General features: G+C 43.1%; 1 protein-coding gene across 1 annotated transcript in view; it reads left to right on the forward strand.

The window, feature by feature from the left end:
• SLC5A11 (solute carrier family 5 member 11) overlaps positions 1–18,957 on the forward strand; it is a 57,679-nt gene that overhangs the window by 16,801 nt on the left and 21,921 nt on the right. Inside the window, exons 4-8 of the mRNA XM_065920327.1 lie at positions 1,639–1,743; positions 2,947–3,006; positions 12,432–12,536; positions 14,077–14,182; positions 15,264–15,344. Of these exons, the coding sequence (XP_065776399.1) occupies positions 1,639–1,743; positions 2,947–3,006; positions 12,432–12,536; positions 14,077–14,182; positions 15,264–15,344 (457 nt within the window). The remainder of the gene's footprint in view (positions 1–1,638; positions 1,744–2,946; positions 3,007–12,431; positions 12,537–14,076; positions 14,183–15,263; positions 15,345–18,957) is intronic.

Below are 18,957 nucleotides of genomic sequence, written 5' to 3' on the forward strand. Positions count from 1 at the left end.
GGAGTGGTTGCCATTCCCTTCTCCAGAGGATTTTCCCAACCCAGGGACTGAACCCGTGACTCTCATGTCTCCTGCACTGGCAGGCAGATTCTTTACCTGGGAAACCCCCAGGGAGCTTTAATTCAAGAAAAACAACTGAATCTCAACAAGATCAGGAAGTTGTGTGGTGTTTTACCTGGCTCTATCCCCATCCGCTTCTCTTCAGCTCTGCAGTAGTCTTGAAGACCAGTATGTTAGAACAGGATTGGATCTCATTCAAAGCCCCATTCTCATATTATTGCCAGTATTTTACCCTAGAAAGCACGCTTGTACAACTTGTCTTTATTTGATCCGAATCAGTGATCACCCAGTGTGAGCAGCTTTTTTATCCAGAGGTGTTAGTTAAAAAATCATCAATTTGACATTGCAGCTGCCTGAGGTTCATGGGGTCGCAAAGAGTCGGACACGACTGAGTGACTGAAATGAACTGAACTGAACTGAACTGAACTGAGCTAATCGGGGAATTAAAATGGCACATTAGGTAGTATCTATTTAACACAAATAGTAATAGTCCCTAAGCTGAACTGCAGATTACACTACAGATTCAATCCCTATCATTATTCCATCTGCATCACCCCCTCTTGTTTTGCAGAAATTCGTAAGGTAATCCTAAAATTCAGATGGAAACACCAGGGACCCAGAATAGCTGAAACAGTCTTCTTTTTTTTTTAAACAATCTTGAAAAAGAAGAAAAAAGCTGGAGGACTGACTTAGGACTTCTCTACTTCAAAACACTACCCAGCTACTACATTCAAGAGAGTGTGATGGTGACAGATCAGTGGCATAGAGTCAGATAAAAACCAGAGACGAGAAAGTCAGTGGGAGGTACCGCAGTCCGCTCACAAAGAGTCCCTCTCTCTCTTTCTCCGCCGATCATCTGTCTCTATCTTTGTCTCTATCTGGTTCTGTCCTCCCTTGAGCTGCCTTTTTCTGCGTCTTCTTCATTCTCCTCTCAGAGCGGCAGACATGAATGTGCTATCACCCCGCTCCCCATCCCCTTGCTACACACACACGGCCCTGGGTTACATGTCCCCCAGCCTAAGGGACCAGCAAAGATGATTTCCCAGGTCCAGATTCCCAGGAGAGAGAATGTAATTGGCACAACTGGGGCCAGGTGCCCATGTCTGTCTTATGTAATCAATGAAGTCCAGGAATTGGGGTCCTCAAGAACAGTTCTATCCACTTAGAGTTCTATTAGAAGGGCTCTCTACTCTGCTAAGTTAGAAGTGGGGCTGAGGAACAACATAGGCTTCCTGATTCTCATCCTGGAGCCCTTTCTACAACACCTGTTATCTTCCCTAACCCCTAGGGAGGCTGCATACAGTTGTTCAAGTTGTGCACTGCACAACCCTAGTGGGGGGCACAATTTACATTTTAGGCATCCTAGATATGCATATGTTATATCAGTTTCCTAAAGATGAAAGTAAAAGAGTCTTGTAGAAGAGGTTTTTTCTAATTTGAAAGAAGTTGCTAGATAAACTAGGGTTGGCCCCACTTTCTCCTTTTGCCTTGGTCCCTTTGGAGTATGGGAAGAAGGGGAGTGGGAAGAAGCCACCCCAGACCTTGGCTCCAGGACCTGACCTGTCCATCTCCCCACAGGTGGGTGCATCCTTGTTTGCCAGCAACGTTGGAAGTGGGCATTTCGTTGGCCTGGCAGGGTCAGGAGCCGCCGCGGGTCTTTCCGTAACTGCTTACGAGCTTAATGTGAGTGTGTTTCCAAGGGCAATGTCAGTTCAAGATTACCAAACAGGTGGATCCGGGGGAGGGGGGAGGCAGTTTTATGCATGCTCTGCTCTTCTAAATATAGAGTGGTGCTTTATGAAGAAACAAGCAGGAATCGTCAAGGGCACCCCTGATTAGCAAAAATCAATTTGATCTGCAAGTCACATTGCAGGCTTCCCCATGTTCCCTTGATGGGAGTCCGTAAGGCAAATGTGTGTGTGAAGAAGGCACAGCGTCTCTTCTGTGCAGATGCAGAAGATAGAAGGTTTTGTGGGACTGGGGGGAGGCGTGTATCAGATATCAATTGGCCATCACAAAACTTATGTGGTTCTGTGGTTCTTGATCTTTTTGCCACCCCACAGATACTCAGGAGATAGGACACACTCTTTGTGTAGCAGGCTCATTCAGGATATGATTTTTACTGATGGGAGGGCATGCACTTATTAATAGTGATCTTCATCTTCATAACAACTCATTCTTTTTAGCGCTTACCCTGTGCCATAGACTTAAGTACACTACATACATCATCATATTATGGGATTCAATTACAGATTAGCACCAAACTGTCTGGATTCAAATCTGGGGCTCTAAAATATACAAGCTGTGTGACCTTGGACAAATTACTTGACCTCTCTGAGGCTTGTGTATAAAACAGAGAAAATAACGGTACCTTCCATATTGCGTCATTGTGAGGACTAAATGACATCATGCTTGTAAGGTGTGCACAGGGATGTCTGGAATATAATGAGTGCTCAGTAAGCATCATCTTACTGATTCCCTTGCAACAATCCAGTGGCGGCACTGTTACTGTCATTGCACAGGTGAGAAAAATGAGGCTCAGAGACCTGTGTAAACTCTCCCAGCATCACCAGCTGTTCATCAGCATGGCCTGCCTGACCTCACAGCCTTGCTTTAACCCCTGCCCAAGGAGGGGAGGGAACACAAGGGGACGAAGCGGGATATGCAAGGTTTAGGAGGCATAGCCCTGGGAGCCGCTCTGCCCCACTTCATCCTCATGTTCTGTTTAAATCTGGGGATGTGATGGCCCGGGGAGGGTGAGTTACTCAGTAAGTAAGAGATGGAGCCAGGAGCAGACCAGACCAGGTTCCATCCAGACATAAGGAAATCCAAACTGTCACCACAGTGTGGGCAGGAGCTGGGTCCTGATTCTGTTTTCTCCGGCAGGGCTTATTTTTCGTGCTGATGTTGTCCTGGATCTTCCTTCCAATCTACATCACTGGTCAGGTGAGTCTGAGGGGGTCCAGGTGCTATGGAATAGAAAGATCCTTAGGGAGGGTAAGCCCTTCATTCATCCCTCCCCTCTCAGCAGCATCCCTCCATCCTGCCAGTGGACATCCGTTACACAGTCCCCAAGAGGTCGCAGCATCAGTGAGGGGTGACTCATGTATTCATTAGGACTATTAGGAACACTGTCCTTAGCAGTTCCCACCTAGTAACAATGAGGCATTTTGAGTAATGACATCAAAGGTACATACGGGGTAATCAGAGGCTGGAAGTGATGTGGGCTCAAAAAAAATTTATTTTTTAATGTCAAAACACAAAATCACAGTCTTTTCTGAATGTTTAAACCATAACATATTACTGCTTTCTTTTTTTTTTTCCTCCCCAATTATTTTTATTAGTTGGAAGCTAATTACTTTACAATATTGTAGTGATTTTTGCCATACATTGACATGACTCAGCCATGGATTTACATGTGTTCCCCATCCTGAACCCCCCTCCCATTTCCCTCCCCATCCCATCCCTCTGGGTCATCCCAGTGCACCAGCTCCGAGCACTTGTCTCATGCATCCAACCTGGACTGGCGATCTGTTTCACCCTTGATAATATACATGTCTCGATGCTGTTCTCTCAGATCATCCCACCCTCGCCTTCTCCCATAGAGTCCAAAAGTCTGTTCTATACATCTGTGTCTCTTTTTCTGTCTTGCATAGAAGGTTATCGTTACCATCTTTCTAAATTCCATATATATACATATACACAATGGAATATTACTCAGTCATTAAAAAGAATTCATTTGAATCAGTTCTAATGAGGTGGATGAAACTGGAGCCCATTATACAGAGTGAAGTAAGCCAGAAAGATTACTGCTTTCAACACAGACACAGACACACAGACACACACACACACACACACACACAATTCAGTGATTTTTCTTTCTTCCTTTCCACCTAAAACCACAATAATTGAGTTATTTCTGGTTGATGTGATATGTCAAATTTTTGTTACAAAATAGTAATCCTTTAGACTTTTTGACAGAGGTAGTTTACAAAAATCACTTCTGCTCTTATTGGCAGCTTTCTGTCACACATACCCTCTAGACTTAATTCTGTTTTAGGTATTCTCCTAGGCAGAGCAAGATCACACAGTATCCATGTTACTCATCAAGTAATAACTGATTCTAACTTTTTATTATGGAAACTTAAAAAATGTACAAAGTAGAAAGAACTACTTAATGATCAGAAAAATCTTAAAAAAAAATCACTCTATTGGAAGTAGTGCCATCTTATGCAAAGGCAGTGAGGTATGAATAAATAAAATTATCTTGCTTGGAGATAATACTGAGTCTAAAAGCATGGCTTTTGGTCAATGGGGGGCCTGGGTCTGCCCAATCCCTACATGGACAAAATTTCTGAGGCAGAATAACACTGACTAGAAGCCAGCACCTTGAATAGGAGGAGTAAAGGATGGCGGAAATGTAGGTCAGTTTAAAGGTAGGGTGGCCAGATATTTTTAGCTGATGGTTTCTATTTTCTCTATGAAGTAGAAGATAGTGTCATTTGCTGAGCGTGAGGAAGGAACTTGTGTAGTTGAAGGTTGAGAAGAGGCTTGAAGAATTGAGATGACTGCTGTGGTTTATAATAGAGAAGCCTGGGGACCACCACAGTATATCTGATTGGGGGACTGGGTATCTGTACTGTGAATATCACGCCGTGAAAAGGGCTGAAATTGACAGAGTTGTGCTGCTGTGAAAGGATCTCCAGGCTTTATTGCTGAATTAAAAATTCCTGTGGCTCCAGACGTTCTTTGGTCAACATTTTATTCAAAGGGGAGATGAAGCTGATGCTAGATAATAAATGCCACAGTGCTGAGGAGCAATAAAAAGCTACCCAATCCATTTCTATTGGGCAATAAAATAAACAGAGAAAAGTGATAAGACACAAATGTGGTGCTTAACAAATTACTGTGAAACAAATACCCAGATGGAGTCACAAAGTGTAATACCCTCCCTCACATGCCTTTACCAGATAGCAATGTCTTCCTTTCTTTGTGAGTTTCACTGAACTCACTCCCTTACTTTTCTTTACAGTTTTAATTGTGCACACCTTAAGAATATGGTTTAATTTTACTTTTTTGGAATGAAATATAGTACATGGAATCAGGGATAACATTCTTTCCTTGCATGTACCTGATTTATTAATTTCCATTTCTATGTAGTATCCCAGAGTATGACTATACTCCGATATATTTGTCTCTTCTTTCATTCACAAGCATTTAGATTGTTCCTAATGTTAGTCTAGAGGAGGCATGGCAACCCACTCCAGTAGTCTTGCCTGGAGCATCCCCATGGACAGGGGAGCCTGGTGGGCTATGCCGTACGTGGGGTCGCGGAGCCGGACACGACTGAGAGGCTAAGCCCAGCCCAGCACAGTGTTAGCCTGTGATGGACAGTGCTGCTGGTAACAGTTTTTAAAATTACTTATTTTTATTTTTGGTTGTGCTGGGTCTGCGTTGCTGCACATGGGCTTTCTCTAGTTGCGCTGAGTGGGGCTTGTTCTTCGCTGCAGTGCATGGGTTTCTCACTGCGGTGTCTTCTCTTGTTGCACACCACAGGCTTTAGAGTGCAGACTCAGTCATTGTGGTGAAGAGGCTTAGCTGCCTCACGGAATGTGGGATCTTCCCAGACCACGAACCCATGACCCCTTGTTGGCAGGTGGATTCTTAACCACTGGACCACCAGGGAAGTCCTGGTAACGTTTTTATACACGTGTCCTGATGAATATGAACATTATGTTTATGGAGAAAAATCTAAATATAGGTGGAATTTCTGGGTCATTGGATGTGTTTATCCAGTTTGGTTAGACATTGCCAAATTTCTTCCCAGAATAGCTCTATCAGTTTATACTCCCAGCAGCAGGGCATGCAAATTCCCTTTGCACCATTGTTCTATGTCCTTGCCAATATTTGGTATTTTCCAGCTTTAAAATTCTTGCCAATTTGGTGACTGTGTAGTTTTCTCACAGTCTGTTTATATATTTTCTGGCCATTCCGATGTCCTCTTTGGGAAAGTAACATGTCTAGGACTTTCGCCAACTTTTTTCTTATGGTATACAGTTTCTTCTTATTGATAGAAGTTCTTTGTACATTCTGGAAACAAGCCCTTAAGCTGATTACATGTATTGCAAATATATTTGCCCCCTATTCTGTGATTCGCCTTTTAACTCTTAATGGTATTTTTTGAAAAACAGATCTTTTTAAAAACTATTTTATTCAAGTATGGTTGATTTACAACGTTGTGTTAATTTCTGCTGTATAACAAATTGATGGAGTTATACATATATATATATATTCTTTTTCATATTCTTTTCCATTATGGTTTATCACAGGATGTTGAATATAGTTCCCTGTGCTATACAGGAGGACCTTGTTTATCCATTCTACAGACGAATTTGCATCTGCTAACCCCAAATTCCCAATCCATCCCTCCCCAACTCCTCATCCACTTTGCAACCACAAGCCTGGTCTCTGTCTATTTCTGTTTTGTAGATAAGTTCATTTATGTCATATTTTAGATATTGAATACGTTATGTTATACAATATTTGTTCCCTCTCTGACTTACTTCACTTAGTATGACAATCTCTAGGTGTATATATGTTGCAGCAAATGGCATTATTTCATTCATTTTTATGACTGTGTGATATTCCATTGTATGTATATATCACATCTTCTTTATCCATTTGTTTGTTGATGGACATCTAGACTGCCTCCATGTCTTGGCTATTTTAAATAATCCTGCTGTGAACATGGATTGCATGTGTCTTTTGGAATTATAATTTTTTTCTGACATACATGGCCAGGAGTGGGATTCCTAGATGATACAAGAACTCTATGTTTAGTTTTCTAAAGAAACTCCACTTCCCTTGTGGCTTAGCTGGTAAAGAATCTGCCTGCAATGCAGGAGACCTGGGTTTGATCCCTGGTTTGGGAAGATCCCCTGGAGAAGGGAAAGGCTACCCTCTCCAGTATTCTGGCCTGGAGAATTCCATGGACCTCAATTCCATGGGGTCACAAAGAATCGGATACAACTGAACAACTTTCACTCACTCAAGGAACCTCTGTACTGTTTCCATAGTGAGTGTACTAATTTACATTGCCATCAATAGTGTAAGAGGGTTCTCTTTAACAGATCTTAATTTTAATGTTGTTCCATTTACCACTTTTCCTTAATTACTGACTTTTATGTTGTATTTTAAAAATATTTTCCTATTCAAAAGTCATAAAGATATTCTCCTATATTATCATCTAGAACTTTTCATTTTTAAGTCAATTATCCACCTAGGATTGACTTTTGTACACCATGTTTTGAGACTAGGATAACGCTAATTTTATCCATCAAGAAAATTATAGACCAATTTTACTTTTGAATATGGAAAATGACTCCTACTCTTTAGAGATCCACCCTACTCTCCATCTACAGTATACGCCTGTCAGTTCATTCATTTATTCGTTCTTTGAAGAAGCATTTGTTGAGCTGTATGTGAACTGTATTCCACACACTATCTAACAGTTCCTCATCCTCACCAGGCTCTCTACATCACCAGCCTAATGCAAAACTTTCCCCTCTTCTTGTAAAGTTTTCCTTCTCCTTTGTGGCTTGGTTAGCTCCTATCATCTGTCCAGTTCCTACTTTAAGCAGCTCTTCCTCCAAGAAGCCCTGTCTGGAGGGCTAACCTTTCTGATTAGCTTAAGTCTCCTCCTTCATTTGCCATCGCGGCTGTTTTGTATTTGCTTGTGTGATTATCAGATTAATACGCCTCTCCCATTAGACTGTGTCTCTCCCACTATAAGTTCTCAACATTAGCAGTGGTGACATTTGGGGCAGGCTAATTCTCTTTTTTAAAAATATTTATTTATTCATCTGACTGTGCTGAGTCTTAGTTGCCACACATGGGATCTAGTTCCCTGACCAGAGATTGAACCCAGACCCCCTGAAGAGTCTTGGCTAATGGACCACCAGGGAAGTCCCTGGACCGGGATAATTCTTTGCTGTGTGTGTGTATATGCATGTGTGAGGGGTGGTCTGTGCATTTTAGGATGTTTTTTCAGTATCCCCTATCCCTACTTACTAGATGACAATAGCATCCCTCAAATTGTGGCAGCCGCAATGTCTCCAGACTTTGCCAAATGTTCCCTGGGGAAGTATGAAATCTTCTTCCTTCCATTAAGAGCCACTGCACTAGACTTTGTGTCTCTCCCATTAGATCGTAAGCTCCAGGAGGGCAAGAACCATTTCTGGTTTCTCCCAGCATCTAGAATAAGGTCTGGGGACTTCTTTGGTGGTCCAGTGGTTAAAAATCTGCGTGCCAGTGCAGGGAACACGGGCTTGATTCCTGGTCCGAAGATGCCACATGCCATGGGGCAACTAAGCCCGTGGGCCACAACTACTAAGTCTGCATACTTAGAGGCCATGTGCTGCAATAAGAGATGCCGCTGCAATCAAAAACCTGCGCACGCAGCAACGAAGACCCAGGGCAGCCAAAAATAAATAATAAATAAATAGTGTCGGATACATAGTGGATACTTGAAAAATATTTGTTGAAGCTACCTAATAGCAGGGTCCATGATTTCAGAAGGAATCAAAATGAAGGATGAGCTGACATTCAAAAGAAGGGGCACCGTTTAGGGACTATAAGTCTCAGTCAAGTGCCAAAGCCAGGGTCATCAGGCTGAGCAAATGAGATGGTGGCATTGATGAAAACTTTGGGGACTGGAGGTGAGTGGAGTCCTGAAGATGACGAGGTTTGGATGCTGGCCAGAGAAATGAGCTGTTGAAGTGGAAATGCCTGTCTGTTGTTGGGGCTAAGACACTGTACAAAGTGTCCCATGTCAGTACTCCGCACTGTCCTTGAAACTGCTTCCAGACTGGGGGAAAGCCTAGAAAGGGGGCAAGACCACAACGGAGCTGAAATTCTCGTTGACTGCTGAACAGGGTTCTGGGGAGGGCTGGGGTGAGCAGAAGTTGCTATGGCTGATGGCGTGGTTTTCCGGGGAAGAGGGAGGGGTTTCCCCTGAGGACGGAGTGTGGCGGTCTGCATGTGATTCAAGGGAGAGTAAGACGGATGCTGACATCCCCTGGCCGCCCTCCATCCCCAGGGGATGAGGAGCCCCCAGAGCATGGTGCTCAGGAGGTCCTCTCTCGGGGCCACTGTCATAGGCCGAGTCTATTTCCTGTTGACGTTCACCCAGCAACGCTCGGAGGGTGGTTTCTGTGTCAATAGTCATTCACATCTCTGTCTCTCAACCTTGTTTTCTGGCAAATCGCCTTCTCAGCTACTTTACAACAAACAGCCTGGGCTCCGCCTCCCATCTGTCAGCTAGCATCACATTTCTCCCCAGTTTGATTTCGAAATTCCAGCACCGCTCACTTTCTGATGACTTTCTTGCCTCCTTCCTCTCTTAGCTCATTAGAAACTTCCTGCATGTAGCAGGCTGTGCAGCTCTTTGTAGATTGAAATGGAGGTCAATGGATAATAAAGGCTGTCAGCCAAGGATAGGAATGTCACTCTCCAACAAGACCCACTGATGGTTGTTGTTCAGAGACCAGAGAGTGAATCCACTTGAGCAGCATCATCCTTGGTTCACTTATCTGAATGCACTGAAGCATTCATGCGCTCTCTCTAATTAGCTCTGACACCATTACCAGGGGGCTTCCTGGGTGGCTCAGTGGTAAAGGATCCGCCTGCCAAGCAGGAGATGTGGGTTTGATCCCTGAGTCGGACAGATCCCCTGGAGAAGGAAATGGCAACCCACTCCAGTATTCTTGCTTGGGAAATCCTATGGACAGAGGAGCCTGGTGGGTTACAGTCCATGGGGTCGCAGAAGAGTCCGACATGACCTAGCAACTAATGAACAAGAACAAACCGTCGTCAAGAGTGTGTCCGGTCAGTACGGTTTGATTGAATCCCTCTGTGTGTTATTCCCTGAGAGCGTCAGACTTTTGTGCCGTGTGCTTCAGGAAAATCCCGTTTGCCTTGCAACAAATCAGAAGGTTGAGGAACAAGACATTCACCAGGCTCAGAATCCCTAAATGCTCTTTCAGGGATGGGGGAGGGAAGAGATACATTTTAAGTTTTAAAAATTATAAGGTGTTCATTTATTTACTTCTATGGGCTTCCCGGCCTGGCGTGCTGTGATTCATGGGGTCACGAAGAGTCAGACACGACTGAGCGACTGAACTGAACTGACCTGATGGGCTTCCCTGGTGGCTCAGTGGAAGAATCTGCCTGCAATGCGGGAGACCTGGGTTCAGGTTGGGAACATGCCCCTGGAGGAGGGCATGGAAATCCACTCAAGTATTCTTGCCTGGAGAATCCCCGTGGACAGAGGAGCCTGGCGGGGTGCAGTCCATGGGGTCAGAAAGAGTCAGACACAACTGAGCGACTGAGCACATACATATTTATTTCTAGAATTCAATTTTTTGGCCAGTGTTTTATTATGAAAAGACTTTCAAGCATACATTAATGTTGAAATAATTTTACACTGTATACCCTTATAGTCTTGAATACCCAGGTTCTACTATTAACAATTTGTCATTCTTTTAAAAATTTTTTTAATTTGGCTGCATTGGGTCTTCGTTTGTGGCAGGCAGAATCTTTAGTTGTAGCATGCAAACCCTTAACTGTGACATGTGGGACCTAGTTCCCAGACCAGGGATTGAACCCAGGTCCACTGCATTGGGAGCACAGAATATTAGCCACTGGAGCACCAGGGAAGTCTCAGTTTATCATTCTTAAATCAAGAATGGCCATCCAGTTTCTCCCAGTTTCCCCTCTGAACTTCTTCTGCCTTCACATCCGACCTTGGGATGGATGGTTGGCCATTTGTCAGCTTATGTTTGGGTACCCGTTCATCTCTTCCCTGGGTTAGACTAGGAAACATTCAAGCAGCAGCAGCCTGGAAGAGGGGCTACAAACATTTCTGTGAATATAACCAGTATTCTGTCCTTTTCCATCTGAGGTCTAGGATCACATGGAGGAAAAGTTTTTGGTTTGAGGTTCTTTTGTCCGGACACGGCATCCTCTGAACCCAAGTCTGGGGGTACAGTGAGGAGATTGGGAAAGAACATGCCATCCCCCAAGAAAAGTGTAACCCAAATAGTGGTTCTCATCACTGTGAGCCAGCCCCTGGGGTGCCCCATATGGCAAGGACACCCAGCCTGGGACCACCCATCTGGACCATGCGGCCCCGTCTGGAGCCGCTCACTCAGTGCTGCCCTGGTCTCCTCTCTGCTGTCTCTGGAATGTGTACATTTTGCTTTTAGGATTCTCTGTTCCTGGTAACCTGGTTAACAGTTTACAGTAGAGCAATTTCCCCAAAATTTAGAGCAAGGACAAATGGAGATTCTTGAGATGACTTTATGCATTAGATGTGGAGCCGACGACCCTGAATCATCTAGTGAAGTTACTGCCTCCTTCACTGGCTACAGTGAGCTCAAGGGTAGCGTCTCATGTTGGTGTTAGTTGCTTTTAACATCTGTCCGACACTTTGCTGATGACTCGAAATGAGTAGAACATAAATGAATTATTTTATTATCAATGTGTATATTTTTGCTGGTTTCCTAAAGTTTAGGATTGATTTCTCCATTTCACAGTAGTGATTTGCATTGTTATTTATAGATGTGAGTGTTTTGTGTGTGTGTGTGTGTGTGTTCAGTTGTTTCTGATTCCTTGCGACCCTGTGGACTGTAGCCCACCAGGCTCCTCTGTCCATGGGATTCTCTAGGCAAGAATGAAGAATACTGGAGTGGGTTGCCATTTCCTTCTCTTTTTAGATGTTTGTTTAAATGTAAACATGATAAAACAATTATCCTTCAATTAAAACAATAAATAAATATAAAAAAATAAACATGAGTTGGTTTAAAGAAAAACATTGTTTTATAGTAACATTTATTCTATTAATAAGTTTTATAAAATAACATTAATAACACAGATGGCAAAAATTGGCATAGGATATACATTTGGCACGTATGATAGTTAAGTACATAGTGAAGTCGCTCAGTCGTGTCCGACTCTTTGTGACCTCATGGACTGTAGCCTACCAGGCGCCTCCATCCATGGGATTTTCCAGGCAAGGGTACTGGAGTGGGTTGCTATTTCCTTCTCCAGGGGGTCTTCCCGACACAGGAATCAAACCCAAGTTTCCCGCATTGCAGGCAGACGCTTTACCCTCTGAGCCACCAGGGAAGCCCCAGTTAAGTACATGGCTCTTCGCAGAACCCCAATTCATCCTCACCGCACCCTTTGGTCCCCATTTTCTCCTCCCTCTTAAGTCTCCCACTGAGAATCCCAGGAAAACCATCTGCGTTTCTGAGTTTGGGGAGGCGGGGGGAAGGGCTGCTGGGAGGCAAAAGCTCAGCTCTGGTCCCCAGGTCACCACGATGCCAGAGTACCTACGGAAACGGTTTGGTGGCAACAGGATTCCCATCATCCTGGCAGTGCTCTACCTGTTTATCTACATCTTCACCAAGATCTCGGTAAGATGGGGACGCAGGAGGTGAGAAGCCTTTACAGAGCATTGCTGGCGTGTCCGCTTCCCATCCACGTTCTTCTCTTACTGAGGAAGCTTCTGGGAGGCTCTAGGAAGATGGGAGGGGTGGGGGCAAAGGGCAAGCAGGGGCGGAGGAAGTATGGGAGAAAGGCGGAGAGGACTCCTCCCCCGCCTCCTGCCAAAGCTTCTTCTGCAACATCTCAGGATGGCACCCGACTCTGAATGGGACTCCGAGAGCCCTGGGGTGAGTCTGTCGTTTTCCTCCTGGGATCAGGCAATTATAAGCTATGAATCATAGGTGCTGACAGCCATTCAGCCTGCCCCACCCTGACCTTTGGACAGGCAGATCTCCTGGAAATCGGCCAAGGGCAGATGCTTGACCGCCTCCAGGAGGTGTGACTCGGCCTGACTCACAAGGATGCCGTCTTCTCTTCAATCTGGAACTGGGGAAGACCTTGTCCAATGTGAGGTGGCGTAGGGCGGGTTATAGGAATTCCATTCAATTCGAACAACAATAACTGACTCTCTGCCAGCTCCAGATGTGAAAGAAAAACTTAGAAGGACAACACTTGCTGTCATCCTGGTGGGAATCTATAGACGCGGGGAAGCCTTCCCAAGGGAAGTTATGTGTGAGAAAGATGCTGAGAAGATATAGAGACAGAGGAATTGGCATTCCAGATGGATGGACAGAACAAGCAAGTTTGACTTGTTAGGGAAACAGGGTGTATTTCAGCATGCCTGGAGGACAGGGAGCATGAAGTGAGGAAAGGAAATGAAATCAAGTGGCAGGCAAATTGCGAAGCACCTGACATAGAGCTCTTACTCTAACTTATTTGGACATTATCTGAGGGGCTCTTGAGAGTCCCTTGGACAGAAGGAGATTCAAACTAGTCAGTCCTCAAGGAATATACATTGGGAGGACTGATGCTGAAGCTGAAGCTTCAATACTTTGGCCACCTGATGCAAAGAGCTAATTCACTGGGAAAGACCTTGATGTTGGGCAAGATTGAGGGCGGGAGGAGAAGTGGGCAACAGAGGATGAGATAGTTGGATGGCATCACTGACTCATTGGACATGAGTTTAAGCAAACTCTGGAAGATAGTGAAGGACAGGGAAGCCTGGTGTGCTGCAAGTTCATGGGGTCGCAAAGAGTCGGACACAACTTAGCAATTGAACAACAATCTTGGGGCAAATAGGGAGCCACTGAAGAGTTTTGATGAGGAGGAGAGGATGAGATGATCATGATAAGGCTGCAGTGTAGAGGATGCAGTGTAGAGGATGGAGTGTAGGTAGATCAAGAAGAGAAGCAGGAAGACCACTGAGGAGCTCGTATTAGCCTAGTGAAGAGATCTCAAACATAATCACCCATAGGGCTCCCATTTGAGATCCTTGATCTGGGAAGAGATGGGCGAAGAAAGGACAACATATGACGTTTCTGTGTTTCTCAGAATCAAGTCTAGGGCCTGAACCTGGGGAAACTGTGCTGAGATGTCTATTCATTCATATACCCATCAACTCCTCTCTAGGTTGACATGTACGCAGGTGCCATCTTCATTCAGCAGTCTTTACATGTGAATCTCTACTTGGCTGTAGTCGGGTTGCTGGCTGTCACAGCTCTATACACCATTGCAGGTATGACTGGACAAGGGGTGATACTAGGAGAAGTGATGGGCAGGGGCTGTGGTCCACCCCATCTTTTCCTGGCCCGTCTTCTGATGTTCCAGTGTGCTAAGACCTTGTCTTCATGAACTCTCAATCTATTGGGCTGGAAGATATGATTTCTCTTGGCCATTGTCCAAAGGAAAAAGATTGTCTGATGGAAGGGAGGATTTCAAAATGTACCATACCTGCATAAAGCTATTTTCTATTTATTTCTTTATGAACTTTTCCTTAGAGCCTACTAAATGCTGAGCAGGTGTATTCACAAGCACTGTGCCCAGCTGGACCACAAACCACTGCAATTTTGGAGCCTGAGGCTCGTCTTTCCCCCTAAGACTTGCATCCCAGAAGAGTGGCTGGTGGGGAGCAGGTCCTTGATATGTATCTGCTTTTTCTTTTTTATAATATTTATTTATCTGACCGTGCTGGGTCTTCGCTGTTGCGCACGGGCTTTCTCTAGCTGTGGTTACTCTCCAGTTTCGGTGCGTGCGCTTCTCATTGTGGTGGCTTCTCTTCTTGTGGAGCAAAGTCTCTAGGGTGAGAGGGCTTCGGTAGCTGTGGCAGATGGGCTTAGTTGCCCCGCAGCATGTGGGATCTTCCTGGACCAGGGATCGAACCCGTGTTCTCTGCACTGGCAGGCAGATTCTTATCCACTGGGCCACCAGGGAAGTCCTAGACTGGGCTTCTTAAAGAAGCATAGTGGTCTTAGGACAACACAAAAACAAGAGCAGGGGCTGCAGGGGCCCCTTGAGGCCCAGGCCTGAAGCTCTGTAATATCCTGCTCCACCCTGTCTATTGGTTAAAGCAAGCCATTTGGCCAAAACACATTTAAGAGGAAGAGAAATCAACTTCACCTCAATATGAAAGGAGCAGCAAAGCTACATGACAAAATGGGCAGGCACATGAGAAATGGATAGTGTTGTGGCCATCTTTGCAAAGAGTCAACAATTCAAGTCCCATCAGGTCTTGAATTTCAAAATTTCCTCTGCCAATACCCAGAATCACTCCTCTCCATCAGAGTACCGACCTTCACCTCTGTGCTCATCTCCTCTAGGTGGCCTGGCAGCTGTGATCTACACGGATGCTCTACAGACTCTGATCATGCTTATAGGAGCGCTCATCTTGATGGGCTACAGTAAGTGGGGTCCTGGGGTCATTTGGGTGGATGACAGCACCTCTCTCAAGAAGGGATATCTGCTTTCTTCACTGTTTCAAACCCAGCTGGGGATTCCTGGTTGAAGCATTGGTTATTTTAGCTGGAAGAGAACTGTGCTTCTCATGGAAACTTAACTGTTTCGTAAGGGAAAATTAATAGATCTTCTGACACTGGTGTGGATAAATAACTAAATAACAAAATAAAAGGAAGTAAAGGAATCATTCTTCCTTATAGGAAAATTCCAATTAATAAATGCAGGTGGGGTGAGGGAAATAGAATAACACCATTAGAACACCATAGTAATAACTGCTACATGCAAAAGTCAATGATAAATGCTGAAGTTAGCAAGTGAAAGTTTATGAAGAAATAGCATATTTTCTTGGTCTTGAAGCATCACATCCAAAATATTTATTAATTACAAGGGGACATACATCCACTTTACAGTGGAGAAACATGGTACCACGGTACTAAATGATCAAGATATAGTAATTGATAACACAATAATCAGATGTACCCATATGCAGCTCCTGATATGGTCGCTGAGAAGGACACAGAATCACCTCTGTGCCATTCTTGCTGGGATATATACCCTCAACTTCATCGTTTATAAACATCAGACAAATTGAGGGACATTTTACAAACTACAGTGACCTGTATTCTTCAAAAATATCAGGGGCATGAAAAATAAAGACAGACTGAGGAACTACAAAGAGAGGAGGAGAATAAAGAGATACAACAAATAAACACAGTGTAGGATCCTGAACTGACTTCCAGAAGAGTGAAAGAATATGAGTGGTGCAATTGCAACAGCTTCTACTGTAGTTAATGGTAATGCACCAATGTTGATTTCTTAGTTTCCATAATACTAGCTGAAGGGTGTATGGAAACTCTCTGTGCTACTTATACAACTCCTCTGTATGTCTGCAACTATCTCAAAATTAAAAGTTCAAAAATTAATAAGTATTAAAACCCTTGTGATCCGGATGTGCTATCATTTAATGCTCACAGCAACCCAATGGTATTGGTACTACTGTTACTCCCTTTGTTGGATGAGAAAATCAGGGCACCAACTGTTAGAAAGTTTGCCCAATGTCACAAAGCTAGAATTCAAAGCCAGGATTCAAGCCCCAGTCAGACTGACCTCAGATGTCACCCTCTTCCTTCCCCATCACACTGCCTGGTGATAAGAGTGGGGAGATAATGTGGTAAAAACTTTATTGGGAAGAGTCTAGGAGCAGGAGTCAAAGAGTATAGGCAAGAATTTTTACCTTAACTTTGTGTCTTTCTGCACAGTTATGCAGAATGTTATGCATGTGTTACTTTTACCTTTCAAACAAAATTTTTTAAAAAATCATGGAATAATAAATTAGTTTCACACACACAAAAAAAACCCAGCAATGACTTGCTTATTATAAACTTTAACAGAAAATGTTCTGAACCCTTACAAAGAAGAAAAACTTCACTGGTTTATATAAAGAAGAAAACAAATGAGTAATAAATATATAAAGACACATGTTCAGCCTCACTAGATAAATGTTGGGTGTGGTTGCTATCATAACATTTTGAACCTCCCAGTGCCAAATAGGTGACTCATAACGCTCTCAGGTTTTGGAGGCAAAAGAGCCAAAAGATAGACCTTCACATGGTTTGTTATTTAACCAAACTTCCTGATCTTTCTTTCTAAAATATGGGATCTCAATGAGGAAATTCCACTACTTAATTAGGAAATTCCACTACTTAATTTATTATGACCAGTCAGGAGAGAGATTACCGATCCACCTTCAGCAACCTTCCTCATTCTGCTATATCTAGCAGATCTTCTCTTAAGGTATCTGCAGGTTTTTAAATGTGGAAAATGGATTGACAAAATATGCATGATTTTCTTTCTTTTTTTAAATCATAAAGCTTATTTTTTTTAGAATTAATCTTTATTGGAATAAGTTGATTAACCATGTTGAGTGAGTTTCTGCTTACAGCAAAATATATATCCTCTCTTTTTAAGACACTTCTCCCATGTAAGTTATTACAGAGTATTTAGGAGAGTTGCCTGTGCTATTCAACAGGTTCTTTTTTGTTATCTATTTAATATATAGTAATGTGTATATGTCAATTCCAGTCTCCTTGTTTATCATGGTTTTATTTCTGTGCCTTTAAAACTTATTTATTTACTTACTGGTTGTGTTGGGTCTTCACTGCTGTCGGCTTTTCTGTAGTTTCGGCGAGGGGGGCTACTTTCTAGCTGTGGTGTGCTGGCTTCTCACTGCTGTGGTTTTTCCTGTTGCTGAGCACAGGCCCTAGGGTGCGCAGGCTTCAGCAGTTGTGGTTCCCGGCTCTAGAACACAGCCTCAATAGTTGTGGTGCACAGGCTTCGTTGCCCTGTGGCATGTGGAATCTTTCCAGACCAGGAATCTAACTCTTGTCTCCTGCATTGGCAGGTGAATTCTTCACCACTGGGTCACCGGGAAAGTCCTGTTTTTGTGCTCTGAATTCTGTTCCGTTGGTCTACAGGACTGCTTTTCCCTAATATCATACTGTTTTGATTATGATAGCTTTGTAATATAGTTTGACATCAGGAACTGTGATGTTCCCAGCTTTGACCTTTCTCAAGGTTGCTTTGGCTATTCAGGATCTTTAGTGGTTCCATGTAAATGCTAGGATTGTCTTTTGTTTTTTCTTTCTTTCTTCTATTTCTGTGAAAAATGCCATTGAAATTTAGATAGGGATTTCATTACATCTGTGGATCACATTGAGTAATATGAACATTTTAACAATCTTGATCTTCCAGTCCATTAACATGGAATATCTGTCCATTTATTTGTGTCTTCTTCAATTTCTTTTATCACTCTTATTTATAGGTTTCAGTGTACAGATCTTTTCACCTCCTTGATTAAACTGATTCCTATTTTATTCTTTTAGATGCAATTAGAAATGATATTCTTTTCTTTTCATCAAAGTATAGTCAATTTATAGTAATGTATTAGTTTGAGGTATAAATATATATATATATTCAGATTCTTTTCCATTATAGATCATACATTATTTAATACAGTGCCCTGTGCTATACAGTAAATCCATGTTGTTTATTTTACATGTAGTAATGTGTATTGGTACTATTTCCTGAATATCTCTTTCCAATAGTATTTGCTTATGTGCTTAGTCGCTTAGTTGTGTCCAACATTTTGCAACCCCATGGTCTGTAGCCCACCAGGCTCCTCCCTTCCATGGGGATTCTCCAGGCAAGAATACTGGAGTGAGTGGCCATGCTCTTCTCCAAGGGATCTTTCCAACCCAGGGGTCAAACCCAGGTCTCCCGCATTGCAGGAGTATAGTATATAGAAACACAATTGATTATTGCATATTGATTTTGTATTCTGAAGCTTTACTAAATTAATTCATTTATTAGTTTTAACTGTTTTTGGTGGAATCTTTAGGGTTTTTTATATATAACATCATATTATCAGCAAACAGGGACAACTTATTTTCAAATATTGGAGATTTTTCTGATATATTTCTGTTATTAATTTTTAGTTTAATTTCATTACAATAATAGAATATATTTTGTATGATTTTATTTCTTATGAACTTATTGAGG

This window comes from Muntiacus reevesi, chromosome 2 (assembly GCF_963930625.1).
Source record: "Muntiacus reevesi chromosome 2, mMunRee1.1, whole genome shotgun sequence".
NCBI lineage: Eukaryota > Metazoa > Chordata > Mammalia > Artiodactyla > Cervidae > Muntiacus > Muntiacus reevesi.